We start from the raw sequence: 22,502 nt of genomic DNA on the forward strand, positions 1-22,502 counted from the left end.
TACCTGCCGTGTGCGCCCGTCCACTACTGCGGGGTTCTCTGGCTGCCTCTGGAAGGCACCGAGAGGGACAAAATGGCGCAAATGGTCAAAATCAAGGTTTTGTAACGCGAGCTGTGCCACAGTGAAATGGAACTAGCCCCTGGGACTACGGCTTTATCCTTGTGACGCTCCCTGATAGAGACATCAATGACGCTCCCTGGGTGTCATAGTCCTATGTGCTATGAGCGGGGGCTCCCTGGGACTATGAGCGCCGCAGCGGCGCTTGCAGGAAAAGTCAGTAAACTACAGTACGCGATACCCGTTCAACAGTTAACACCCGCTCTCCCCACCGCCCTCCCTCGGCTGAACCCCCGCGAGATCCCATATATTGTACGCATGCGCCCAAAGCACTGACAGTCAGCGGCCACGCCGCGTGCACTCCTCTCTCTCACAGCCACGCCTGCCACGCGGGCGGCTGGCGCGTGAGCGCCTCCTCCGAGGTTGCCTCGGCGACGAGCGCGCGCAGGTTGGCGTGCACGTCGGCCTGCTTGCCCATCTTTTTGACGAGCTCGGCCGGCGACAGCGCGTGCATCCGCGAGGCCGCCTCGGCCGGCGCGGCGCCCCACGGCGGCGAGAAGGGGAGCGGCGCGCCCGTGGCGCCGTCCTCCTCGGGCTGGGCGAGCGTGGCGAGCCAGAGCTCGAGCGGGCACTTGCGCGGCGAGGCGAAGCACTCGGCGGCGGCGGAGAAGGTGGCGGAGAAAGCGCCGTCCACGCCGAACGGCGTCGCGAGCCGCTGCAGGTTGCGCGTCAGCCGGAAGGGCAGCGGCTTCTCTGCCGCCGCGCCGGCGGCGGTGAGGTCGGCGGCGCAGGCGAGGTGGACGGCGCCGGTCGCGCGCGAGAAGACGACCGAGCCCGGCTGCAGCGCCTTGAGCTGCAGCGTGTACGACAGCAGCGCGTGCAGCCCGAGCTGCGCCGTGAGCGCGCGGCGCAGCTCCCACTGCTGCACGAGCGACGGCAGCGACTCGCGGACGCAACGCAGCAGCGCGTCGTCGGGGACGCCGCGGCACGCGTCGTCGTACGCCTGCCGCAGCCGCTCGCGCCGCGCCTCCTCGTCCGGCGGCGCGACGCCCCGCGAGAGTGTGCGCTGGTGCGTGAGCGCGGGACCGAGCGGCGGCAGGCCGGCGGCGGAGCGCGCCGCGTGCAGCACCGACGCGAGGGAGGTCTCGGAGGGGTCGCACTCGCAGAGCATGACGCCGCGGTCGTTGATCCGCATCGAGAGCGGCAGCGCGAGCGTGACGGCGCGCCGCCGCGTCTCGCGGTACCGAAGCAGCCGGCGCGTCAGCAGCCGCAGCAGCTGGCTGAGCCGCTCCACAGAGAGCGACGCGTGCGGCCGCAGGGGGGACGGGCCGTTCAGGTAAAAGGTGTGGCGCGTGAGTGAGTCAGAGAGGAGGACGAAGCGGCGCTGCGTCGCGCCGCTCGCCGCGTCGCGCACAACCGTCACCCCGGGCGCGATCCGGTCGATGACGGCGAGCTGCTCCATGGCCGGCTCGAGGCCAGCCTCGTACTGGCCGGGCACCTCGACCAGCGGCTGCTGCGAGAGGAGCATGCGCCACGCGCCGCCGTCGACTCTGGCGACGCGCGGCGCCGCCGCCAGCTCGGTCGCCAGGCCCGCCCGCACAGCCTCCAGCCGGGCGAGGAGCTCCGAGAGGGTGGGCGGTGGCGAGGCGATGCACTCGCGCAGCAGAGCCGCGCCCCAGCCGACGGCGAGCGCGCGCGTCTCCGGGTTGTCCGCCCTGGCGAGCTTGCCGGACGAGAGCCCAAAGGCGGTGCCGATCTTGTTGAGGGCGTCCGTCACGGCGGCGGGCGGCGCGTCGGGCGGCGAGGGCGTCACCGACAGGCCGAGCAGGACCACCTCGTGCACCGCGGCAAGCAGCCGCTCGGCGACGGTCGGCAGCAGCGACGTCTCGAGGGCGGTGCAGAGGGCGTCGAGCTGAGAGGCGAGCTGCGGGTGCTCGCGCCGCAGCGCCGCGTCGACCCGCGCAGCCACGCCCTTCCCCTCGTAGCTGGGCTGCGGCGCCGGCTCGGCGCCCACGGCCGGGGGCGTGAGCACGCGCAGCAGAGGGTCGGAGCCTGGAGCGGCGGCGGGGAGGCCCGCAGAGGGGGGGCGGGCCGCCGCCGCCGCGCCGGCCGCCGCGGGCGCACCGGCGGGCGACGGCGCGACGGCGGCGGTGGCCGCCACGGCGCAGGCAGCGGGCGCAGAGGAGGGGTCTGTCTTGACCGCCGTCGGGGCGGACGGCGGCGCGGCGGGCAGCGCGCCGCCGGCGGGCGCGGCGGGCGCGGCGGTGGGCGTGGCGGGGTGCATGCTCTCCTGCTTGGTGACGGCGCTCGTGATGCTGGGCGCGGAGGTGAGCGGCGGCGGCGTGGCGGAGGTGGCGGGTGCGCCGCCGCCCTCTGCCGCCGCGGGCGCCGACGCCGACGCCGCGGCGGCGCGCTGCTCGTCCGCGCGCGCCTCCGCCTCCTTCTCCGCCCGCTCCTGGGCGGGGGGCTTCCACAGCGCGGGGGGGGAGGCGTCGCCGACGGCCGAGGTGCCGAGGTGCGACTGGCTGTACGCCCTCAGCGGGTAGTACAGCGGCTGCGGGTACGAGCGCGCCAGCCGGAGCAGCACGTGCTGCGCCTGCGCGCCGTACCCCTTGCGCAGTCCGCGCAGCAGCTGCGGCAGCCACGGCAGCCACTGCCAGAGCGGCACCGCGTCGGCGTGCTCGCCCAGCACGCGCGCGGCAGTCTCGCCCGGCAGCGCGTCCAGCAGCGACAGCACGCGCGGCATCACGTTGGCGCCCTTGGTCGCAGACAGCTGCAGCGACAGCAGGTAGCACGTGAGGGCCCGCTCGGCCATCGCCGGGGCGGTGCCGCCGGGCGAGGCGGCGCCGCCAGAGGTCGGCGGCGGCGCGGCGGCGTCCACCTGCATGGCGGAGCCGCCGTTGCCCGCGAGGAGCGTGCGGTACGCGCGGTCGTAAAAGAGCGCCCAGAGCAGCCAGCCGCGCGGCATCTCAGCGTGCAGCGAGACGGCCGTCGCGAAGGCCTGCGAGACGGCCTCCTCGTCGCCGGCGGAGAGGCCGCCGCTCGCGTCGGCGAGGGCGAGGAGGAGCTCCCCCTTGGTCGCGAAGAGCTCAGCGCGCTGCGGCGTCGCCATGAACTGCACGTCGGCCTGCAGCAGCGCCTGCAAGCCCTGCTTCAGGTACTGCGGCATCTGCAAGCAAGAGCGCGCCTGCTCGCGCAGCTTTGAGAAGGCGTCGTGCAGCTGCTCGCCCGCCACGCCCGCCGTGACGGTCTGCACCTTTGCGATGATCGAGACGCAAGCCTGGGGCAGGTTCTGCCGCCGCGCGACGTGCGCGAACCGGACGACCGTCCACAGGAGCTCGCGGTAGCCCTTCGTGGCGAGGGCGGGGTTCTCGCTGCCGGCGAGGCGGCCGAGCACATTGTTGATGTGCGAAAACATGTGGTTGCGCCACGAAACGAGGTCGTTCCACGCAGGCAGCTCCTCCCAGACGTTGGGCAGCCGCTCGCGCCACGTCACGAGGATCGAGTTTAGGTCCGGCACCTGGTTGTTGCGCTGCGCGGTGTTGAGCTCGAGCAGCATCTGCGCCGACTCCTGCAGCTCCTGGAACTGCTGAAACATCTGCAGCAGGTGCGTGTGCGACGAGAGCGAGACGGGCGGCAGCGAGCACCACTGGGCGAGCGCGATCTGGATGCCCTCGTTGCAGCGCCCCTCCGCCTCGGCGAGCTTGCCGTCGTGGATGGCCGCGTACGTCTGCAGCATCTTGAGCGCCGCCTGCGAGCGCATGTCGCACCGGCGGAAGAGGTCGCGCAGCCGCTCCCAGTCCGCCGACTTCCACGCGCACTCCATCAGCAGCGCCGGCTGCGACCCCGGCCACGCCTTTGCGTACTCCGAGAGGAGCTCCCACTGGTTGAGCGCCTTTGCGGAGCGGACGATGCCCTCCTCCCACAGCGCGAGCTCGGGCTGCGGCGTGTTGACGAGCGTCATCTCGCCCGCCTGCCACCGGCTCATGCACTCTGCGTACGCGTCCTGCGCCGCCTGCCACGCGCCGTACTGCTCGAGTTAGCTTATTTCATTATATTATATTATATTATATTTATTATATTATCCGCCTGCCACGCGCCGTACTGCTCGAGCGCGAGAGCGCGCCGCGTCTCGGCGTGCAATGCGCGCTGCTTCCACACGGCGGCGTGCCCGTCCCGGTCGCCCAGCGCGCTGTGCAGGGAGGCGAGCGCGTCGTACCACGCCGGCTCCGTGGGCGCGAGAGCGAGCGACTGCTGCAGCAGCGGCATCGCGAGGTGCCACGCGTTGTGCCGCGCGGCGAGCGAGCGCAACGTGGCCGCCGGCAGCCGCGGCGCGGGCGAGCAGGCGCAGAGCGCCGCGAGCCACGCCTGGACGACGTTGGGCGAGTGGCCGGCCGTCTTGTTGTGCGCGGGCCGCTGCAGCGTCGAGAGGAGCGGCTTGTAGTGCGCCAGCTGCTCGGACGCGGTGAGCGTGCGCCACAGCTGCGGGAAGAGGGCGACCCACGCCTCGCAAGCGAGCCGCGCCGCGGAAGGGTCGTGCAGCAGCTCGCACAGCGGCGCGAGCAGCTCGCCCACGCTCAGCCGCCGCGCGCACGCGGTGAGGAAGGCGGCCGCGTCGCGCATCAGACCTGCGGCCTGCCCGCTCACGACGCGCACCTCGCCCCGCCCCGCCGCCGCGCCGCCCGCCGCGCCGCCCGCCGCGCCGCCCGCCGCGCCGCCGGGGGTGAGCTCGGCGACCGGCAGCGGCAGCGCCGCGCCGCACACCGCCGCCGGCTGGTCGGGGTCCGTGGCGGCGAGCAGCACCTGCACGCCCTGCCGCAGCCAGAACGCGCCGCTCGCGGCGGCGACGGCCGCCGGCCCCGAGTCATTCTCGTTCGAGGAGATGACGTGCGCGATGCGGTGAGCGACGGAGCCGCCGACGGCGCGGGAGAGGTGCGCCGAGAAAGCGCGCCGCGTCGCTGCGTCGCGCGAGCGGAGGCCGAGCAGCAGCCCCGCTTCGAGCCGGAGGGGGCCGCTGGTGGCGGCGGTGGAGGGGGTGCCGCGCGGAGGGTTTGGCAGCAGCATCTCGCGCCCCGGAAGCGACTCGTCGGCGAGCACGCGCGCGGCGACGGCGAGGTAGGCCGCGTGCAGCCGCGGCGCGGACGTCGCCTCGACGCAGCCCAGCTTGAGCAGCAGCGAGGCGCGCTCCTTTGGCTGCAGGTTTGGCGGCGCCCCCGGCGGCGCGACGATCCAGCTGCCCGCCGTTTTGACGACGAGCATCAGCAGCTCAACGTCGTGCGCGCGCTCGGCCAGCCGCTCGAGCGCGAGCAGGAAGGTCTTGCGCGCGTCGCCGCTGTCGGGCAGCCGCGCCGAGCCGAGCCGGATCGTGAGGCGCAGCGAGGGCAGCAGCAGCTCCTCTGCTGTCGGCGAAGAGGCCGCGCCGGACGCGCCGGGCGAGGCGGCGGCGGCGGCGGCGGCGGCGGCGGCGGCGGCGGCGGGCGGCTCGGGCTTGCGCGAGAGGTGGTCCTTGGCGAGCCGGGCGAGGAGCTTGGTGATTGCGACGTGCTGCTTCGAGAGCAGATCCGGAGCGAACCCACCAACCACCAGGAGCAGCCGGAGCGACGAGTGCGCGCGCACCACCGAAAAGTCGCGCGCCGGCGCGGGCGGCGGCGCGGCGCCGCCCTGGCCCGCCTGCGCGGCGGCGGCGGCGGCGGCGGCGGCGGCGGCGGCGGCGGCGGCGGCAGGGTCCTTGGTACCCAGGCCGAGCGCACACGCCTCTGCGAGCCAGTGCATGAAGCTAGCGACGTCGCCCTGCGTCTGCGGCGCCTGCCGCGCGACGCGGCCGAGGTTTTGGAGCGCGTCCTTGAGGAAGGCCTCGAGGGCGGACACCATCTTTTGGCTCTCGAGGTGGTGCTCGAGCGCCGGCGCGAGCAGCGCGTGCAGCGACTTGAGGTGGCGCACCAGGAAGGCCGGCTGCCGCTTGATGATCGCGTGCAGCACCGCCAGCCCCGTCAGCAGCAGGTTTGAGCCGTCCGCGCCGCCGGCCGAAGCCGCGCCGTCCTTGGCGGCGGCGGCGTTGGCCGAGGAGCGCGAGGCCTCCTGGAACTGCTTGTCGAGGAAGGCGTACTTGATTGCAACCTCAGGCCAGAGGGAGAGCCCCGACGCGAGGAGGGAGACGCAGCGCTCCGACAGCTCCGGCCCGTCGCGCCCCTCGGCCGCCATCAACGCCACGCGGATCAGAAAGTTGACCAGCACCTCAACGATGGCCGCAGAGGGCCGAAACTCCTCCTCCGCCGGCGCGGAGGCGGGCGCGACGGCGGCGGGCGCGGAGGCGGGCGCGGAGGCGGGCGCGGAGGCGGGCGCGGAGGCGGGTGCGGAGGCGGGCGCGACGGCGGCGGCCGAGGCGGCGGCGGGCGAGGCGAGCGCCGTGGCGGCGGCGGCGGGCGAGCGGGCGGCGGGCGAACGGGCGGTGGCGGGCGCGATCGCTGCGGCGGCGGCGCTGCCGGCGACGGCGGCAGCGGCGGCCGCCGCCGCCGCCGCCGCCGCTGCCACTGCTGGCGAGGCGGCGACAGCGGCGGCTGCGGCTGCGGCTGGCGTCACCTGCCTGGCCGCGCCGCGCGCCGCTGCCGCTGCGGTGGCGGAGACCGCGCCCTCAACCTCCATCGGTGCGTCGGGCCTGCCGGCGGGCGGCGAGGGCGGCGCCGACGGCGGCGGCTCCACCTTTGCTGCTGCGGACTCCGTGCCGGGCGGCGCCCCTGCCGACGGAGCCCCGCCCGGCGCCGCCTGCGCCCCGTCCGTCTTTTGCAGCTTCGCGGGCGCGCCGCCGGCGGCGCCGGCCGCCGCGGGCGACTCTGCCGGCCGCTTTGCGCCCGCGGTGGGCGTGGCGGGGCCGGTGGATGCGGGCCGCGTTGTTGGCAGGCTGGCGGCCTCGATGCGCTGCATCTCCCACGAGATGATGAGCTGCGCGAGGTCGATGGCGAGCCTGCGGTTGTCGGTGGAGCAGTTTGGCGAGAGGCCGATCCGGTTGAGCGAGTTGACCATCTGCGGCACGAACTGGGCGGAGGAGGAGTAGAAGAGGGCGGGGTGGCGCACGACGAGCTGCCAGATGTGGATGAGCTGCGGCAGCGAATGCCCCTCCTCAACCACGATCTTCTTGGTCCACTTGATCCACGTCGGGTACTTGTGGTCGCCCGCCGGCAGCCGCGACGGCAGCGCCGGCGTGAGGATGTCGAGGGCGCGCTTGACCAGCGCGCGCGCGTCCGGCTGGAACGTGCGCAGCAGCGCGACGTACACCTGCAGGATGATCTTTGGCGGCGTGTCGTAGACCTGGATGAACCGGCAGACGTTGACGTAGGCGCACTGCTTCGACTGCGTGTCCTCGCTCTTGAGGTGGTTCCACGAGAACTTGATGAGCTCCTTGCGGTGGTCGACCAGCTGCTCCGGGACGTGCTCGATCAGCAGCGTCGCCAGCCGCAGCAGCTCGATGCGCAGCGCCTCGTCGTAGGATGCGAGCATGTCGCCGCCGAGCAGCCGGTGCACGATGGTCGCGATCACCTCCTTGGACAGGACCGCCTCGCCCTCGCCCTTTGCGAACGACGCGCAGAGCATCGGCAGCGCAATCAGCTGCAGCGCCTGGACGCGGTCCTCGCGCGCCGTGCGCGACGACTGGAAGAAGCGGAGGAAGTAGCGGAGGCAGGCGACGCGCTGCGCGACCGAGTAGCCTGTCGCGACCTCCTCCAGGTAGAAGAGCTTGAGAAAGTCGTACGCCACGAGCGTGTGGTGCGAGAAGATGGACAGCATGAGGAAGAGCAGCTCGATGTGCCCGTCGCCAATCTCGTCGCCGAGCGCCTTTGCCTGGTGGCGCAGGCACGAGACGAAGCACTTTGCGATCACCTTAAACTCGCGCACTTGCTCAAGCGGCATGGCCGCCTGCTCCTCCGCCGCGAGCCGCTCCTGCGAGCTCCAGATCTGGACGAGAGCCTGCAGCACGTCCGGGCAAGACGGCAGCCAGTCGGGCTTGAGCTTGCAGAGCCCGTGGACCAGAGCCACCCCCTGGTACCGCAGCTGCGCGGCGACCTGTCGCTCGGTCGTGCTGCGCGCCGCCTCGAGCGTGCGCTGGAGCAGCGGCTGCCACTGGCGCGCAAGCTCGTCGCGCACCTCGGCGGCGTGCTTGTACCGGACGAGCGAGAGGAGGTAGCGGAACGCCTTTGCAACGTCCTCGCGCCTCTCCTTGGTCGCCGCGTCCGCAGGCAGCGTGATCCGGTCGAGCAGGTGGGACACCGTCTCCTTTGCGTGACGATTGAGGTACGGCACCAGCGCCTCCCGGTGTGGCGACCAGTGGCGGCCGAGGGCTGTCGAGCCAGGTAGCACCGCCTCGAGGGAGAGGGAGACCGACACAAGCTCGGTCAGGAACTTGTCGGGCGCGGGGGGCAGGAGGTGGAAGAGAGAGAGGATCGCGCAGGGGATCTTGACGTCGTCGCCGGGGCGGAACGTCTTTGCCTTCGCCAGCGCCTCGGGGTCCGTCCAGCGACGGAGGTGCTCGAGGAGCTTCTCGCCGAGGGTGAGGTTGAAGAAGTTGGAGAGCAGCGAGAGCAGGCGCGAGAGGCCCTGCAGCAGCGGCACCGACAGCTTGCGGTAGTCGGCCAGGTTGAGCAAGATCGGGCGCAGGCTGGACTGCAGCAGCTCCTTTTGCAGCTTGGACTGCGAGATGACCGCGGCGAGCGCGTCGCGCGCCACGGCCACCACCTCCTCGTGCCGCACCGTCAGCGACTTGAAGAAGCAGCCGATCATGCGGTGCCGCAGCGCCAAGTGGGGCGGCCCCTTAAGCGCGTCGTACGACAGCGCGGCGGCGAGCAGCTCGATGGCAACCACGCGCTGCCGCACCGGCAACGGCACGCCGCGCACGTGCCGCCCGAGCATGCGACCGCGCAGCGACGCCGGCTCGTTGGCGAGCGACCCGCCCCCCGGTGCTGCGGCCGCCTGCTCGAGAATAAAAAAGGCGTGACTGGGGGCTAGTAGGTATGTAAAAAAGAAATAGCGGGCGGCTGCGGCCGCCTGCTCGCGCGGGTCGCGAGGGCCGTCGTCCGGCGCCTCGGCCAGGGCGAGGGCCTGGTCGAGCAGCGCGAGGAGGGGGGCGTCGAGCGGGACGAGCCGCGGCGCGGGGGAGGCGCCTAGGCCAGGACGTGGCACGGACGTGTCGAGGACACGTCCACGACATGTCCTGGACATGTCCTGGAGCGAGCCGCGGCGCGCGCGCGCGCGCGCGCCCGGGGGGGGGGGGGGGGGGGGCGCCGGAGGGCTGCTCGAGGATGCAGTAGGTGAGCGCCTCGCAGGTCGCCACCTGCGTCACCAGCGGCAGCAGCCGCAGCGAGCCCGTCAGCAGCGGCAGCACCGCCGCCTCGCGGTGCTCCATCAGCAGAGAGCAAACCGAGCGGCCGAGCAGCTGGCTGAGCTCGCGCAAGCCAGCACGCGACGCGTCCCGCACGCCCGCGTTCGCGTTGCCCAGCTCGAGGGCGAACCGGTGCGCCAGCGCGGCGGCGGCGGCGTCGGCCTCCTCCTTACCCACGCCGCCCGCCGCGCCGCCCGCGCTGCCGTCCACACCGCCGTCGCCTCCGCCGTCACCTCCGCCGCCGTCGCCTCCGCCGTCGCCTCCGCCGTCGCCTCCGCCGTCGCCTCCGCCGTCGCCTCCGCCGTCGCCTGCGCTTGGCCCGTGGCACTTTCGCACAAGCTCGAGCATCAGCTCCCTGGCGGCGTCGAGGTTGTCGGGGTGCACATCCCCGGAGCCGTCGAGGCAGAGAGAGAGGAGCGCCGTCGCCACCGCAAGCTCGTGCTGCAGCACCCAGCGCGGCTCGCGCCTGCGGAGGTGGTTAAGTAGTGGTTAATTGAGTGTTTAGCTAATCATGGATTCGTAGCTCGCGCCTGCGGATGAGCTGCGCGATCTCCCCCTATCTCCCCACATCTCCGCCATCTCTCCCCACATCTCGCGCCTGCGGATGAGCTGCGCCATCTCGAGCACCCCGCACGGCGCCTCGTGCGCGTCCGCGTCGTACGCGGCGTGCGCCAGCTCGCGGAGGAGGTAGGCGTGCACCTAAGTAGTGCTCGACTCGCGCTCAACTAGCAATGGACTCGCGGGGCGTGCGCCAGCGCGCGGAGGAGAGAGGCGCGCGCCGCGTCGACCAGCGCGGAGTCCGCGGGGGACGCGGCGAGCGCGTCGAGGTCAGAGAGCAGCGCGGTCAGCATCTGGGACGCGACCGCCACCACATTCCCCGGCCCGCTGCGCAGCGTCGCCACGAGCGCGTCGACGAGCACGCGCGGCCTCGCCGCCGTTGGGGAAGGCGTCGGCGACGCAGCGGCCGTGGCGCCGAGCGATGTGCCCGCGGGGGGCGGCGGCGGCGGCGGGCCGGCGGCGACCGGGTGGAGCGGCGCCGGCGCGTTGAGGAGGAGGAGGGCGGTGTGGCGCGTGAGGCCGCGCAGAAGGTGCGTCGCCTCGTCGGAAACCTCCGGCCGCGCCGCCGCCGCGTAGAGCCCCTCGGCAACCTCGCGCAGGAACGACTCGTCCCGCGCCGCGCACGCCTCCGCCGAGTCCCCGCTACCCACCGGCGGCTCGAGGTACACGCTCCACTCGCACCGGCCCCCCGCGCCGCCCTCTGCCTCGTCCACGTCCATGGGCGCCGGAGCGGCGGGCGAGGCGGCGGCGGAGGCGGCGGCGGAAGGCGCGGCCGCGGCGGAGGAAGGCGCAGCCGCGGAAGGTGCGGAAGCGGCGGGCGAAGGCGCGGGCGCGGGTGCGGGCGGCGGCGGCGGCAGCGGCGTGGCGGCGGGCGCAATCAGGCGCGAGACGACGGCGCGGAGGAGGGAGAAGGCGTGGTATGGCGCGTTCGCACGCGCGTTGGGCGGCGGCCCGTGCCGCAGCAGCGAGAGCGCCCTCGCTACTGCCGGGTCGAGGGGGAGCCGGACCGGACCGCGGTGCGCGGGCGGCTCGGACGCCGTGGGCGCGACGGCGCCGCCCGCCGCGGGCCTGCAGACAGAGGAAGCGGGCTGGCCGGGGGAGGGGGAGGGGAGGGGGGGGGGGGGGGGAGTGTGGATGAGATGTGGGGAATGCTCCCCCCCTCTGCGGCTGAGGTGTGGGGAGATCTGGGGAGATCTGGGGAGATGTGGGGAGATGTGGGGAGATGTGGGGAGATCTGGGGAGATCTGGGGAGATCTGGGGAGATGCCTCAGCTCGAGGTAGAGGCGCGCGGGCGGCACGCCGCCGGAGTCGACCCCGACGCCGAGGCTGTGGCCTCCGGCGGTAGGGAGCGGCGCGCCGCTGCTCACGCTCGGCGCCACCTGGAGGCGAAAACAGGCGGGGCGCCGCTGAGAGACCGCCCTCTGGGCGCCGCTGCGCACGCTTCGCGCGGCTGTGCGCGGCCTCGAAGGGCGGCCGCGTGTGCAGCTCCGTGCGGTTGCGCCCTCCGAGCTTGCCGAGCACGCGGAGCGCCGTGGGGCCGTAAGGGTAGGGCTGCGGCCGCAGCTGCCGCGTGAGCGCCGCCATGAGGTGGCGCATGTGCGGCCCCATCCGCGGCTGCAGGAAGTCGGGGTGGAGGTGGTCGACCTGCTCGCGGCAAAGAGGTGTGGAGAGACGCCGTTCACAGCCTCGAGTGTGAGGAGGGGGCGGGGGCGGTCGACGCCCAAAACTCGAGCGTGCGCAGCGCGAGCCCGACTTGCTCCGAGGAGGCGCGCAGCGCGTGCCGCACGGGCTCCATCAGCAGGTGCCTAGAGGCGAACCACGCGCCTCGACACTAGAAGGCGCGCGGGCGGCGCGCCGGCCTCAGCGGCGCGCGCAGGAAGGGCAGCAGCGCGGAGAGGCGCGCGGGCAAGGTGAGGCACAGCTCCAGAAGCACCTCGCGCAGCGCGCGCGTGCGCGCGCGCGCGTGCGCGTGGATGAGGCCAGGCAGCAGCGACGGCAGCAGGGGCAGGAACTCCTTGTACAACGACTCGAACTTGCCGCCGCCGATCGACTTGAAGAGGGCGCGGAGCAGCGAGTAGTAGTGCGCCGGCGTAGGCGAGGCTGACGCGTAGCGCAGCGCCGAGGTGACGATGGTGGCGAGATGCGGCCTAACTCGCGTGCAGCCTCGGGAGTGGCCTCGGGGCCATCTCGGACAATAGAGAAGGTGTGTGTGTGCGCGCGTGCGTGCGTGCGTGCGTGCGTGCGTGCGTGCGTGCGTGCGTGCGTGCGTGCGTGCGTGCGTGCGTGCGTGTGTGTGTGTGACCCGACTCCGGACCTCGGGCCATCTCGGCGCCTCTCGGCTAAGGAGATCCTCAGCACGGGCTCGTTCTCCCCATATCTCCCCATATCTCCCCATATCTCGGCTAAGGAGGGCCTCAGCACGGGCTCGTTCTCCCCATATCTCCCCATATCTCCCCATATCTCGGCTAAGGAGAGACCTCAGCACTGGCTCGTTCTCCCCATATCTCCCCATATCTCCCCATATCTCGGCTAAGGAGTGCCTCAGCACGGGCTCGTTCTCCCCATATCTCCCCATATCTCCCCATATCTCGGCTAAGGAGTGCCTCAGCACGGGCTCGTTCTCGGGGAAGAGGGTGATCGAGCCAAAGACGAGCTTGAAGAGGCGGAGCAGCGTGGCGGCCTCGGCCTCGGGGGCGGCGGAGAGCTCGGGCAGCTTGCCCACGAGCAAGGAGAGGAGGATCTCGGCGAAGGGGCGCGAGACGTTCGAGTTTGCGAGGAAGTGCTGCAGGATGGTGAGCATGCTGCTGTTTGCGCGCACGCGCTCGTACAGCGTGGGCATCTGCAGCTCGAAGACTTGCTTGAAGTTGCGCAGGTCGAGGACCTGGATTCGGGTGCTGTGGGGGTAGGGTAGCCGGCTTCGGGTGCGGTGGGGGTAGGGGAACTGACCGTGAAGACGCCCGCAAAGTAGTCGAGCACCTGCGGGGAGATGTGGGGAGATATGGGGAGATATGGGGAGATGAAGACGCCCGCAAAGTAGTCGAGCACCTCCTTCTCTTCCTGCGGGCTCGCGTCGGGCCCCGTCCCGTAGATGACGAAGCAGGGCAGCCCGCTCTTGACCAGCCGCGCGACGAGGAGGCACTCCTCCTCGCTCATCCCCTTCATGGCCTGCACGCCGGCGAGCGGGTGCGGCTGCATGCGCGAGTTGGAGACGGACCTATTCACGGCGCATCACTCAGGTAGCTGACCGCGAGCAGGTAGCCGCTCCTCCAGATTGAGGTGGAGGACGGACCAGACCACCGTCTTGACGCCGAGGATCATCGTCTTGAGCAGCTGCTTGCACTCACGCGTCGAGTCGGCGGCGCTCTTCGTCGAATCAGACGCGAACGGGTCCGACTTGGTCACCTGATGCAGGCAGCCACCCACTGACTGCTAGGCGGGATTCGGCGGTCAGTGGCCACCTTGGGTGGCCATCACCGCCACGAGCGGGGAGATATGGGGAGATATGGGGAGATATGGGGAGATATGGCCGGCACCGCCACGAGCGCCGCCCGCCGCGCCGCCTCGCCCTCCAACGGCGGCTTGGCGGGCCGCTTGCCCTCCTCGCCCTCAGCCGTCGCGGCGGGCGGCGTCGCGGCAGTTTGCTTCGCGCCCTCCGCCACGGTGCCGCCCTCAGCCTGCCTTGGGGCCGCGCGGCTGGCGGCGGCGGCCGCCGCCGCCATCGCTGCCTTCCGCGCGCCCTCCCGCGTCACCTGCTGCGAGCTGTGAATTAACCACTATTACACTCCCTGTCTAAGTAATAGTCCCGCGTCACCTGCTGCGAGCTGTGAATTAACCACTATTACATTCCCTGTCTAATTAATAGTCCCGCGTCACCTGCTGCGAGCTGTGAATTAACCACTATTACACTCCCTGTCTAATTAATAGTCCCGCGTCACCTGCTGCGAGCTGTGAATTAACCACGATTACATTCCCGGTCTAATTAATAGTCCCGCGTCACCTGCTGCGAGCTGTGAATTAACCACTATTACATTCCCTGTCTAATTAATAGTCCCGCGTCACCTGCTGCGAGCTGTGAATTAACCACTATTACCTTCCCTGTCTAATTAATAGTCCCGCGTCACCTGCTGCGAGCTGTGAATTAACCACTATTACATTCCCTGTCTAATTAATAGTCCCGCGTCACCTGCTGCGAGCTGTGAATTAACCACTATTACCTTCCCTGTCTAATTAATAGTCCCGCGTCACCTGCTGCGAGCTGTGAATTAACCACGATTACATTCCCTGTCTAATTAATAGTCCCGCGTCACCTGCTGCGAGCGCGCTGTCTTGTCGGCCTCCTTGGCGGCGGCCGCCTCGTCGCGCGCCACGAGAAGCTTGGGGATCTGCTCCTTGAGCGTGGTAAACTTGAAGACGAGCGTGTGCAGGATGCGCACGAGCAGCGCGCGCGCCTCGACGTCGTTCTTGTGGAAGATTGCCTACGGATGTGGAAGCAGCTCTGAAGTCGTCACGCCTCAAGACGGTTGCCCCTCGCCGCTCTTGTGGCAAGTGTCCTCGACGAGGTTGAGCAGCAGCCGCACCGACGTGATCTGGATCGCCAGCGGCAGCGAGGCGTCGTGGATGTGGCACGAAAACAAGTGAACGACGCGCGAGAGGTGCTTGATGCCGAGCTCGCCGCGCACGTGGTGGACCTAGCTCGTACCTCACTCGGTGTCACGCCGGAGCGGCGAGGCGCGAGCTCGCCCCGCGCGAGGGCGGACCAGGTCGGCGAGCGTGCTGCAGGCGAGCGGCCGCAGCGCCTAGTACCATACCTCCCGAGGATCGAACCCCGTGTGGGTTCAGTCCCGTGGGTGGTGCGGTATAGCAGCGGCCTCGTGCGAGGTGCGCAGCGAGGTAGGGCCGGCACCGACCAGCACGTTCTCGTCAAGCAGCACGTCCACCTGCGAGAGGGGGGGAGATGGGGGGAGATGGGGGGAGATGGGGGGAGATGGGGGGAATGATGGGGAGCTGTAGCTGTGGGGAGAAGTGGGGAGAGATGGGGAGATGTGGGGAGATGAGTGGAGATGAGGGGAGATGAGGGGGGCAGCACGTCCCACCTGCGAGAAGAAGCCGACGCGGAAGTCCGTGGCGAGGATGTGCCTCGTGGCGACCAGGATGTCCTTGCGGATCGCCGCAGCCTGTTCATTGATGTCAACTGTAGTCATTGCCTGTGAATGAGGATGTTGTCCTTGCGGCTCGCCGCAGCCTCGGGCGGGCAAGTCAGCAGCAGCTGGATGACGCACTTTGGGATAGACTCCTGGTAAGAGCGCATAAAGTCGGCAAACGCGCGCAGCAAGTAGGTGAGGAAGGAGAGCGTCTTGACTTGCGCCGCCATGAAGTCCGTCGCCGCCGTCCGGTGCTTGAGCAGCGCGCGCTGCGGCGTGCGAAGCGCGAGAGCCTGGACCATCAGCGGGATGAGAGCCTAGGGACATGTCTCGGACAAGTCGTGGACGTGTCTTGGACCTGTCCCTCGCCCTGTCGAAGCCCCGTCGCCTATGGACACGCCTCGGACGCGTCTCGGACACGTCACGGACGCACGGCGCCAACTCAGCGGCCGTCGGGACCGGGATGGTGGTCTGTATGTAGCGCGGGTAGAGCTGGAAGAGCAGCATCACAATCAGCGGGCACTCGGTGAGCACCTTGAACGACTCCGTCGACCGGATCAGCACACCTGACGGCGGGCGCGGCGACGCCGCGACGACGCTCGCCGCCGCCGCCGCCGGCGCCGACCCCTCTGCAGCGGCCGTCGCCGACACGGCGAGCGGCGTCGCGGTGGCGTCGCCGCCCGCCAGCGCGCTCGCCGCCGAGTCGGGCCGCCGCGCGACGCACGCAGACACGGGCGCGACCGCGGCGGCCGCCGCAGCGCTACTGCCCACAGACACTGCCGACTCCTGGCGACTCAGCACACCGCTCACCATCGCCTGCTGCGACGACGCGGCGGCCGCCGCCGCCGCGGCCGCGCGCGCCTGCTCCCGCGCCTGCGCCGCCGCCGAGTTGGCCTGCTGCGACTAGGAAGTGTCTGGGAAGTGTCTAGGAGGTGTCTAGGAAGTGTCTAGGAGTTTGCCTGCTGCGACTGCGCGGCGAGCGTCTGCGCTCGCGCCTGCGCGTCCCTCGCCGCCTGCGCCGCCTGCTGCGCTTGTGCTTGGTGCGCCTGCGTCGGCTGCGCCTGGGCGATGGAGGCGCACTGCTGCGCCTGCTGCGCGCGCGCCTGCGCCTGCTGCTGCGCCTGCAGTGTCGCCTGAACCAGCTGTTGGTGCCGCGCCTGCGCCTGCTGGACGCGCGCCTGCGCCTGCTCGGCTGCGTGCTGCTGCTCCGTCCGCGGGATGCCGGGGCCGGCGGAGGCCGCGCTCTCCTTGTCGGAGAAGAGGAGGGCCACGGTGTTGGGCAGGCCTCTGTAAATGCGCTCGACAAACTTGAGGAAGGGCTGCACCTGTATACACGTAGAATGCAGCGGGGGGAGGGGCGGGGGGAGGGGGTCGGAGGAAGGGGGCGGGGAGGGGCGGGGGGAGGGTCGAGGAAGGGTCGGGGAAGGGTCGGGGACGCTTCCCAAGAGGCTCCGGGCGGGGGGGCGCGCGATGTCTCGGAGCCGGGCGGCGGCGGAGGTAAGAGGTGGCTGTTGGGAGGGCGGCGGAGAGGGGGAGGCGGCGGTGGAGAGGGGGGCGAGGGCGGTGGCGAGGGGAGCGGGGTGGGGGGTGGGGGGTGGGGGGGGGTGAGGGGGAGGCGGGTGGTGGTGGTGAATGTGCGGAGGCGTCGGGGGCGGAGGCGAGGGGCGGCGGAGGGGGCGGAGGAATGGGCGTGGAGGGAGGAGGCGGGTGGGGATGGGTGCTGGGGAGAGGGCGGTGGGCGGGGAAGCGGCGGTGGAGGGGGCAGAGGAAAGGGGGAGCGGAGGGTAAAGAGGCGGGAATGGGGGGAAAGGGGGGGGGGGGGGTCGAGGGGCGGGAGGCGGCGGCGAAGGGGTCGCGGGGACGAGGCGGGGCGGGTCACGCGCGGCGGCGGCCACGGACAGACCTCGCGCTCGAGCGTCGGGCGAAAGTTCTTGTGGAGGTCGAAGATTATGCGGAGGCAGATGACTGCGTTCTCCTCGTTGTCTGTCTCGAGCAGCTTCATGCAGAGCGAGAGCATCATCGGCACGTGCGGCCGCAGCGTCTCGTTGTTTGGGAGCCGGTTGAGCACCTCGAGCAGCATGTTGCGCACCTTCTGCTCCGGGCCCTCTGAGAACTGCGGCGTGCCCTCGGACAGAAGCTGGTAGAAGGCGGGGAACAGGTGGCGCAGGAAGTTGCCATACTCGGCCGTGTGCACAATCTCGATCGAGTCGCGCATCTCCATGACGAGCTGCTGCCGCTGCTGCAAATTCTCCGCGCGCAGCAGGCGCGTGGCGTGCGCCTCAAAGTTGTTTGTGATCAGCATGGCGGCTTCGCGTCCGGCGCGTGAGTCAGGCGCGCAAAGCGCCGGCCGCGCTCCTCGCGCTCACCGGCGTGGAGAGCAACCTGCTTGACAAGAGAGAATTTTTGGTCCCTCGGTGCGCTTATCAGCTCCGCGGCGTGCCGTTCTCCCATCCCTCCCTTGGGTTGTGTGTTTTCTTTCTTTTAGCTCCCCGGCCCTGGATGTGAGGTTGAACGCATGCGTTTCACTTTCAGAAACGGTCTCGCAGCGGCAGGCCATGCGTCGTCTCGGTTTCTTCTTCCTCCCAGCACCCAGGGGCACCACCGGGGCGGGTGCTTGCCACATGCCAAGAGTGAGTGGCGCAGTGAAGAGAAGCTCGTGAGCAGGGAGAGCAAGATCCTATCTAGAGTGGCGGCCACTTGTCATCGCACTGAAAACGGCAGCTTTGCAGCCGGACGTAAGGAAGGTGAGCTTTCCAGGGGGCGTGTGGAAGCAGCCGCTCGATCCGGTGGCGGTGGATGTACTCGAGTAGCGTATGGCGTGCGAATAATTAATACGCGCATGCCGATTGGCGCACGTCTCTCCCGGGCTGAGCGGAGCCGCCCATGTGCAAGGGTGCTGCGAGAGTGGCCGTCCGGCCTGACTCCAGGGAAGCACCGTGGCAACAGAGCCGCGACGCAAGGGCGAGTCAATAGCCGACCCGGATCGCACCCGGTGGACGGGAGGCACCCCCTCTCCAACACACATCCTGCAGCTTTGATCCGAAAGCACATCGCCGCCGTCGGCGCTCCGTCGCCACCTTGAGCTCTCGGCCCCGCTCGAGCCCGGATCGGCTGCCGCCAACACTCGAGATCGCCGGACTACCGATCGCCACCCCCGACCCCACCCGTCGTCATGGTGGGTAGTAGCGGCGCCACGGCCGTGATTGCGAACACTGCGCGGGAGGAGAGAGCGCGAACCCTCAGTCTTGACTCCGAGCCTCGACGCTCAGAGCGAGAGGGCTCGGTAATACCCGGTACGACTTTTTTGGGCAAGGCGTCTATTTATATTACCCAAAAGCTAGGCTACACAACGCCCTCTATGTTGGGTCAAGGCGTCTATTCGGTGCTCTGCACGTTAGAGCGTGCGGCAGGCGTGCGGCAGGCACCTGCCGGACGCAAATGGGGCCGCCTGGTGGCCTCCGAGCGCCAGCCGAAGCAACCCTCGTCGTGCCCCGACACCCCCCCGACTCATGATGTGCCGCTCTTGCCTGTGTGGCCGCTGACGGCGGGACCCCGTGCGCGGCTGCGCCGCAATCTCGTCACTGCCGTCGTCACACCTGTCCACAGATGCGACGGGTGCCTGTCCGACCGCGACAAACAGGCCTCGTTGCGGATCGCCAGCCCGCCCGTTGCCTCCGCAGACGCCCAGCTAGCCGAATCGTCGTTACCTTCCGCAGACCGACTTCGCGAGCGAGCGGGCGCGTTCTAGATGACGGTCACGCCCAACTCACCGGCCTTGTGGCCTGAAACCGATTCTGAGCCCTGCCTCCCCCGAGCGGGTATGGCCGCTGCCCGGCGGCCCGCGGTACGATTCGGTCCCGCCACCTCCCCGCCGTCCCGGTTCCCGCAGGTGAATTAATGCGAGTTCGCCACCCTCCTCGCCGCCCTCTCCGCCACTGTCGCCTCCGCGCTCTCCTCAGCCGTCGCCGCCGCCCTCGCCTCCACCGCCCTCTCCGCCACCCTCCCCGCGGCCTTCTCCACCGCCCTCTCCGCCGCTCTCTCCTCCGCCGTCGCCGCCGCCCTCGCCGCTGCCGTTGCCGCCGCACTCCTCCCCGCTGCCGCCCTCACCCTCCCCGCCGTGCCGTCGGTCTCGCCGTCGCCTTCTTCCGTGTCGCTGTCGCCGCTCCGCCGTCCGTGTCGCCGTCGCCGCCTCGGATCCGTCCGTGTCGCCTTCGCCGCCTCCGTCCGTGTCGCCTTCGCCGCCTCCGTCCGTGTCGCCGTCGCCGCTGCCTTCCTCCGTCTCGCCCTCCCCGCAGCAAGCTCGCTTGCCGTCGCCGTCGCCGCCATCGGTCTCGCTTTCGCCGCCTCCGTCCGTGTCGCCGTCGCCGCCTCCGTCCGTGTCGCCGTCGCCGCCTCCGTCCGTGTCGCCGTCGCCGCTGCCTTCCTCCGTCTCGCCCTCCCCGCAGCAAGCTCGCTTGCCGTCGCCGTCGCAGCCATCGGTCTCGCTTTCGCCGCCTCCGTCCGTGTCGCCGTCGCCGCCTCCGTCCGTGTCGCCGTCGCCGCCTCCGTCCGTGTCGCCGTCGCCGCTGCCTTCCTCCGTCTCGCCCTCCCCGCAGCAAGCTCGCTTGCCGTCGCCGTCGCCGCCATCGGTCTCGCTTTCGCCGCCTCCGTCCGTGTCGCCGTCGCCGCCTCCGCCGTCGGATTCGCCTTTGTCGCCTGCTCCGTCCGTGTCGCCCTCGCCGCCGTCACATTTCGGCATATACACAGTTTCCACATGTGCAAGTTCTTCTTGATGCACACGGCGGTGCAGCCCCCGGCCATAGCGGGCAACTCAAGGCATCGACGCTCTCGCCGAAGCCCCTGTGCACTGTCCGGCACTTGCCGCCGTTTTATTCGGCGCAATGGCCGGCGTTGAAGCTCCGAACCCAGGCGCAGCCGAGCCCATTTCTTTCAGAGACAATACCAACAACCTCTTTCACTCATTCTTAAAACAGTACCGGCCGGGATTTCGAAGATAGTGCTAAAATGGATACCTGCCTGGAGAATGGCATTTAATTTCGCGGACCGGCTCTTAACAATCAGGTCATGTCACCGCTTAATGTGCATGTGCGTGGCCTACGTCAGAGACCAAGTGACCAGCCGTCCCGGGCAATTTGTGACCCGTCTACGCCCTCGCGCCTCGGGCGCGGCCGGCCCCCGGCCGGCTGCCCCGTTGACTTCCCCGCCGCGCGCTACGCGTTCGTGCTACGCGTTCGTTCGCAGTAATCTGGCTTAGTTCAGAGAGGTCGGGTCGTCTCTATGCGTATCACAGCGCGGCGCTGGCCTGCGCAATCAATCAATCATCCCGACATTTGATGTTAGTGGCAAAACCGCGGAACCGAAAATGGCGTTTAATTTTGCGCACCTGCTGTCCGCCGCCTGCGGCGGCGCTGCGCGCCGCCTACGCGCGCTGCGCGCGCGTTTTCTCTCTCTTTTTCTGTCTTTTTCACAGTGTAATTTTACCGAAAAAATGCCACTTTTTTTACCCCGGCCGTGCCTGCTATGAAGGCGGAGGAGCGACGAGCGGTCGGCTCCAGCGCCTCGCCCAGCGTCCTCGCGGTGGTCGTCGACTGCAGCCCCGTGGAGTGGGCTGCGCGGCCCGCCGATGAGCTGCCGCACCTCCTCGAGCAGCTGATGATGCTCTGCAGCGCCTACTGGTCGCTCGCGTCCAGCAACCGCCTGCTCGTGGTGGGTGCGCACCCAGCCGCGGCGCGGCTGCTGTGGCCGGAGAGGCGCGAGCTCGCCGCGGAGGTCGCGCCGCCGCACAGGCTGCGCGCCGCCCTCGCCAGGGGCGTGCGGGGCCTCGTTGCTCTGGATCCACTCTCCGACGCTGCGGCGCCGGCGCTTGCGGCGGCGCTTTCGCTCGCGCTCTGCCGGCTGGAGCGCGTGCGGCGCGAGGAGCCGCTCGCCCAGCCGCGCGTCCTCCTCCTCAGCGCCTCCGCCGAGTGCCCCTCGGCCAGCCTTCGCCTCACCAACGCGGCCTTCGCCGCGAAAAAGCTGGAGGCGCTCGGGCGTCTCTTCTCACACCGCCAGCAGCGCCGGCCCCGCGCACCCGCCGCTGCGCCGGCCTCACACCGCGTGCGTGCTGGCGCCTGGCGCCCACGGCACCTCCACCCACGCGCCCGCCCTCTCGTCTGCAGGTTGCAATCGACACGGCGCTGCTTGCGCCGACGGCGAGGCTCGATCTGGTGTGAACGTCTCTTCACGCCGCCCGCTGTGAACAGGTGCTGCTCGCGCCGACGGCCGACTCGATCTCGCTGCAGCAGCTGGCCCTCTCCGCGTGCGGCATCGGGTGGCACCATGCTGCCTCTCCAGTTACTGTGTAATGCATGGACTCCAATAGGTTCGGCGATAAAATTGTGTAGAGAGAGGCGAGATGTAGAGATGGTGCTGGTGTTAGGTGGTAGGTAGTAGTAGTAGGTCGCCCCCAAAGTGCAGTCCCCCAGAGTGTAGGCCTCTCCAGTTACTAGTTGATAGTCAATCGGTGCGGCCTGCCGACGGCACATGCCGGAGCCGAGTTAGGACCAGTTAAGGAATGCCGCGCGCCCCTCTCCGAACAGGCGCACCTCTCTGGCGGGGTCTACCACCGCGCCGAGGGCAGCAGCAAGGAGGGGCTGGGCTGCTTCCTGCTCTTCTCGGCACGCGCTTCTTCTCACACACACGCACATCTTACCGAAGCTCCGGCTCCGCACGGCCACCTTGTCCTGCATCCTGCATCTCGGCAGCCATTGCGATCGCTCCGCCTCTCCCGGACGTTCGCAAACCCGTCCACTCGACCTCCCGTTGACAACTCCAATTGACACGCCGCCATTGATGACGTCCAGACACGTCCACTGACCCCCCCCCCCCCCCGCGCCAGGTGCTGCCCGACCAGCACTGCCGCAGGCTGCTCGCTCCGCCGCCGCAGTCGAGGCTCGAGACGCGCGCGGTGTGCACACTCACCAAGCGCCACCTCGACATCGGGTACACCTGCTCCGTCTGCCTCGCCGTCTTCGAGAAGCACTCGCTGCGCGAGTGCGCCGTGTGCGGGACGCGCTTCCCGCTGCCAAAGCTGGCGCCGGGCGCAAAGCTCAAGAAGAAAGTTGCGAAAGCGAAGTAGCGCGAGGCCTGTTTCGCGCACACAGAGGTGTGGCTCGACACCGCGAGCGGGCGGCGAGACTTCCTAGTCATTAGAGAGCTCTGAAGTTAGTTTTTCACTTACACGCAACCGTCAGCCTCGCCCCCCAACACGGCAACGCCAACGGCCAAGGGCCAACGCCCAAGACGTAGACCAGACGTAGACCCAAGAGCGCACATGGCGAAAAGATATCAAGAATGTCTTTTCAGGGGAAGGAACCGTCACGCGCGAGTTGACGGAAATC

The 22,502-nt window shown here is 70.0% G+C and overlaps 3 protein-coding genes across 3 annotated transcripts; 1 reads left to right on the forward strand and 2 right to left on the reverse strand.

The window, feature by feature from the left end:
• Positions 1-427: 427 nt before the first annotated feature.
• Positions 428-17,425, reverse strand: EMIHUDRAFT_97896 (hypothetical protein; the record flags this gene model as incomplete). The annotated part of the gene is made up of 21 exons (XM_005790364.1): positions 428-4,072; positions 4,219-9,015; positions 9,377-9,890; positions 9,993-10,123; positions 10,213-11,050; positions 11,376-11,626; positions 11,916-12,129; positions 12,460-12,863; positions 12,929-12,958; positions 13,028-13,196; positions 13,272-13,384; positions 13,516-13,731; positions 14,290-14,457; positions 14,560-14,670; positions 14,740-14,778; positions 14,890-14,919; positions 15,076-15,156; positions 15,258-15,440; positions 15,583-16,017; positions 16,263-16,448; positions 17,027-17,425. 21 exons carry the CDS (start codon positions 17,423-17,425, stop codon positions 428-430), a joined length of 12,954 nt encoding a protein of 4,317 aa, XP_005790421.1.
• A 1,653-nt stretch (positions 17,426-19,078) lies between these two features.
• Positions 19,079-19,861, reverse strand: EMIHUDRAFT_97897 (hypothetical protein; the record flags this gene model as incomplete). Its single annotated transcript, XM_005790365.1, has 1 exon — positions 19,079-19,861. The coding sequence occupies one exon, from the start codon at positions 19,859-19,861 to the stop codon at positions 19,079-19,081; it is 783 nt and encodes a 260-aa protein (XP_005790422.1).
• Positions 19,862-20,643: 782 nt separating this feature from the next.
• On the forward strand, positions 20,644-22,240 carry EMIHUDRAFT_97898 (hypothetical protein; the record flags this gene model as incomplete). The annotated part of the gene is made up of 4 exons (XM_005790366.1): positions 20,644-21,219; positions 21,282-21,329; positions 21,366-21,455; positions 22,001-22,240. The coding sequence occupies 4 exons, from the start codon at positions 20,644-20,646 to the stop codon at positions 22,238-22,240; spliced, it is 954 nt and encodes a 317-aa protein (XP_005790423.1).
• Between the last annotated feature and the right edge of the window lie 262 nt (positions 22,241-22,502).

This window comes from Emiliania huxleyi, assembly GCF_000372725.1.
Source record: "Emiliania huxleyi CCMP1516 chromosome Unknown EMIHUscaffold_12, whole genome shotgun sequence".
Taxonomy (NCBI): Eukaryota; Haptophyta; order Isochrysidales; family Noelaerhabdaceae; genus Emiliania; species Emiliania huxleyi.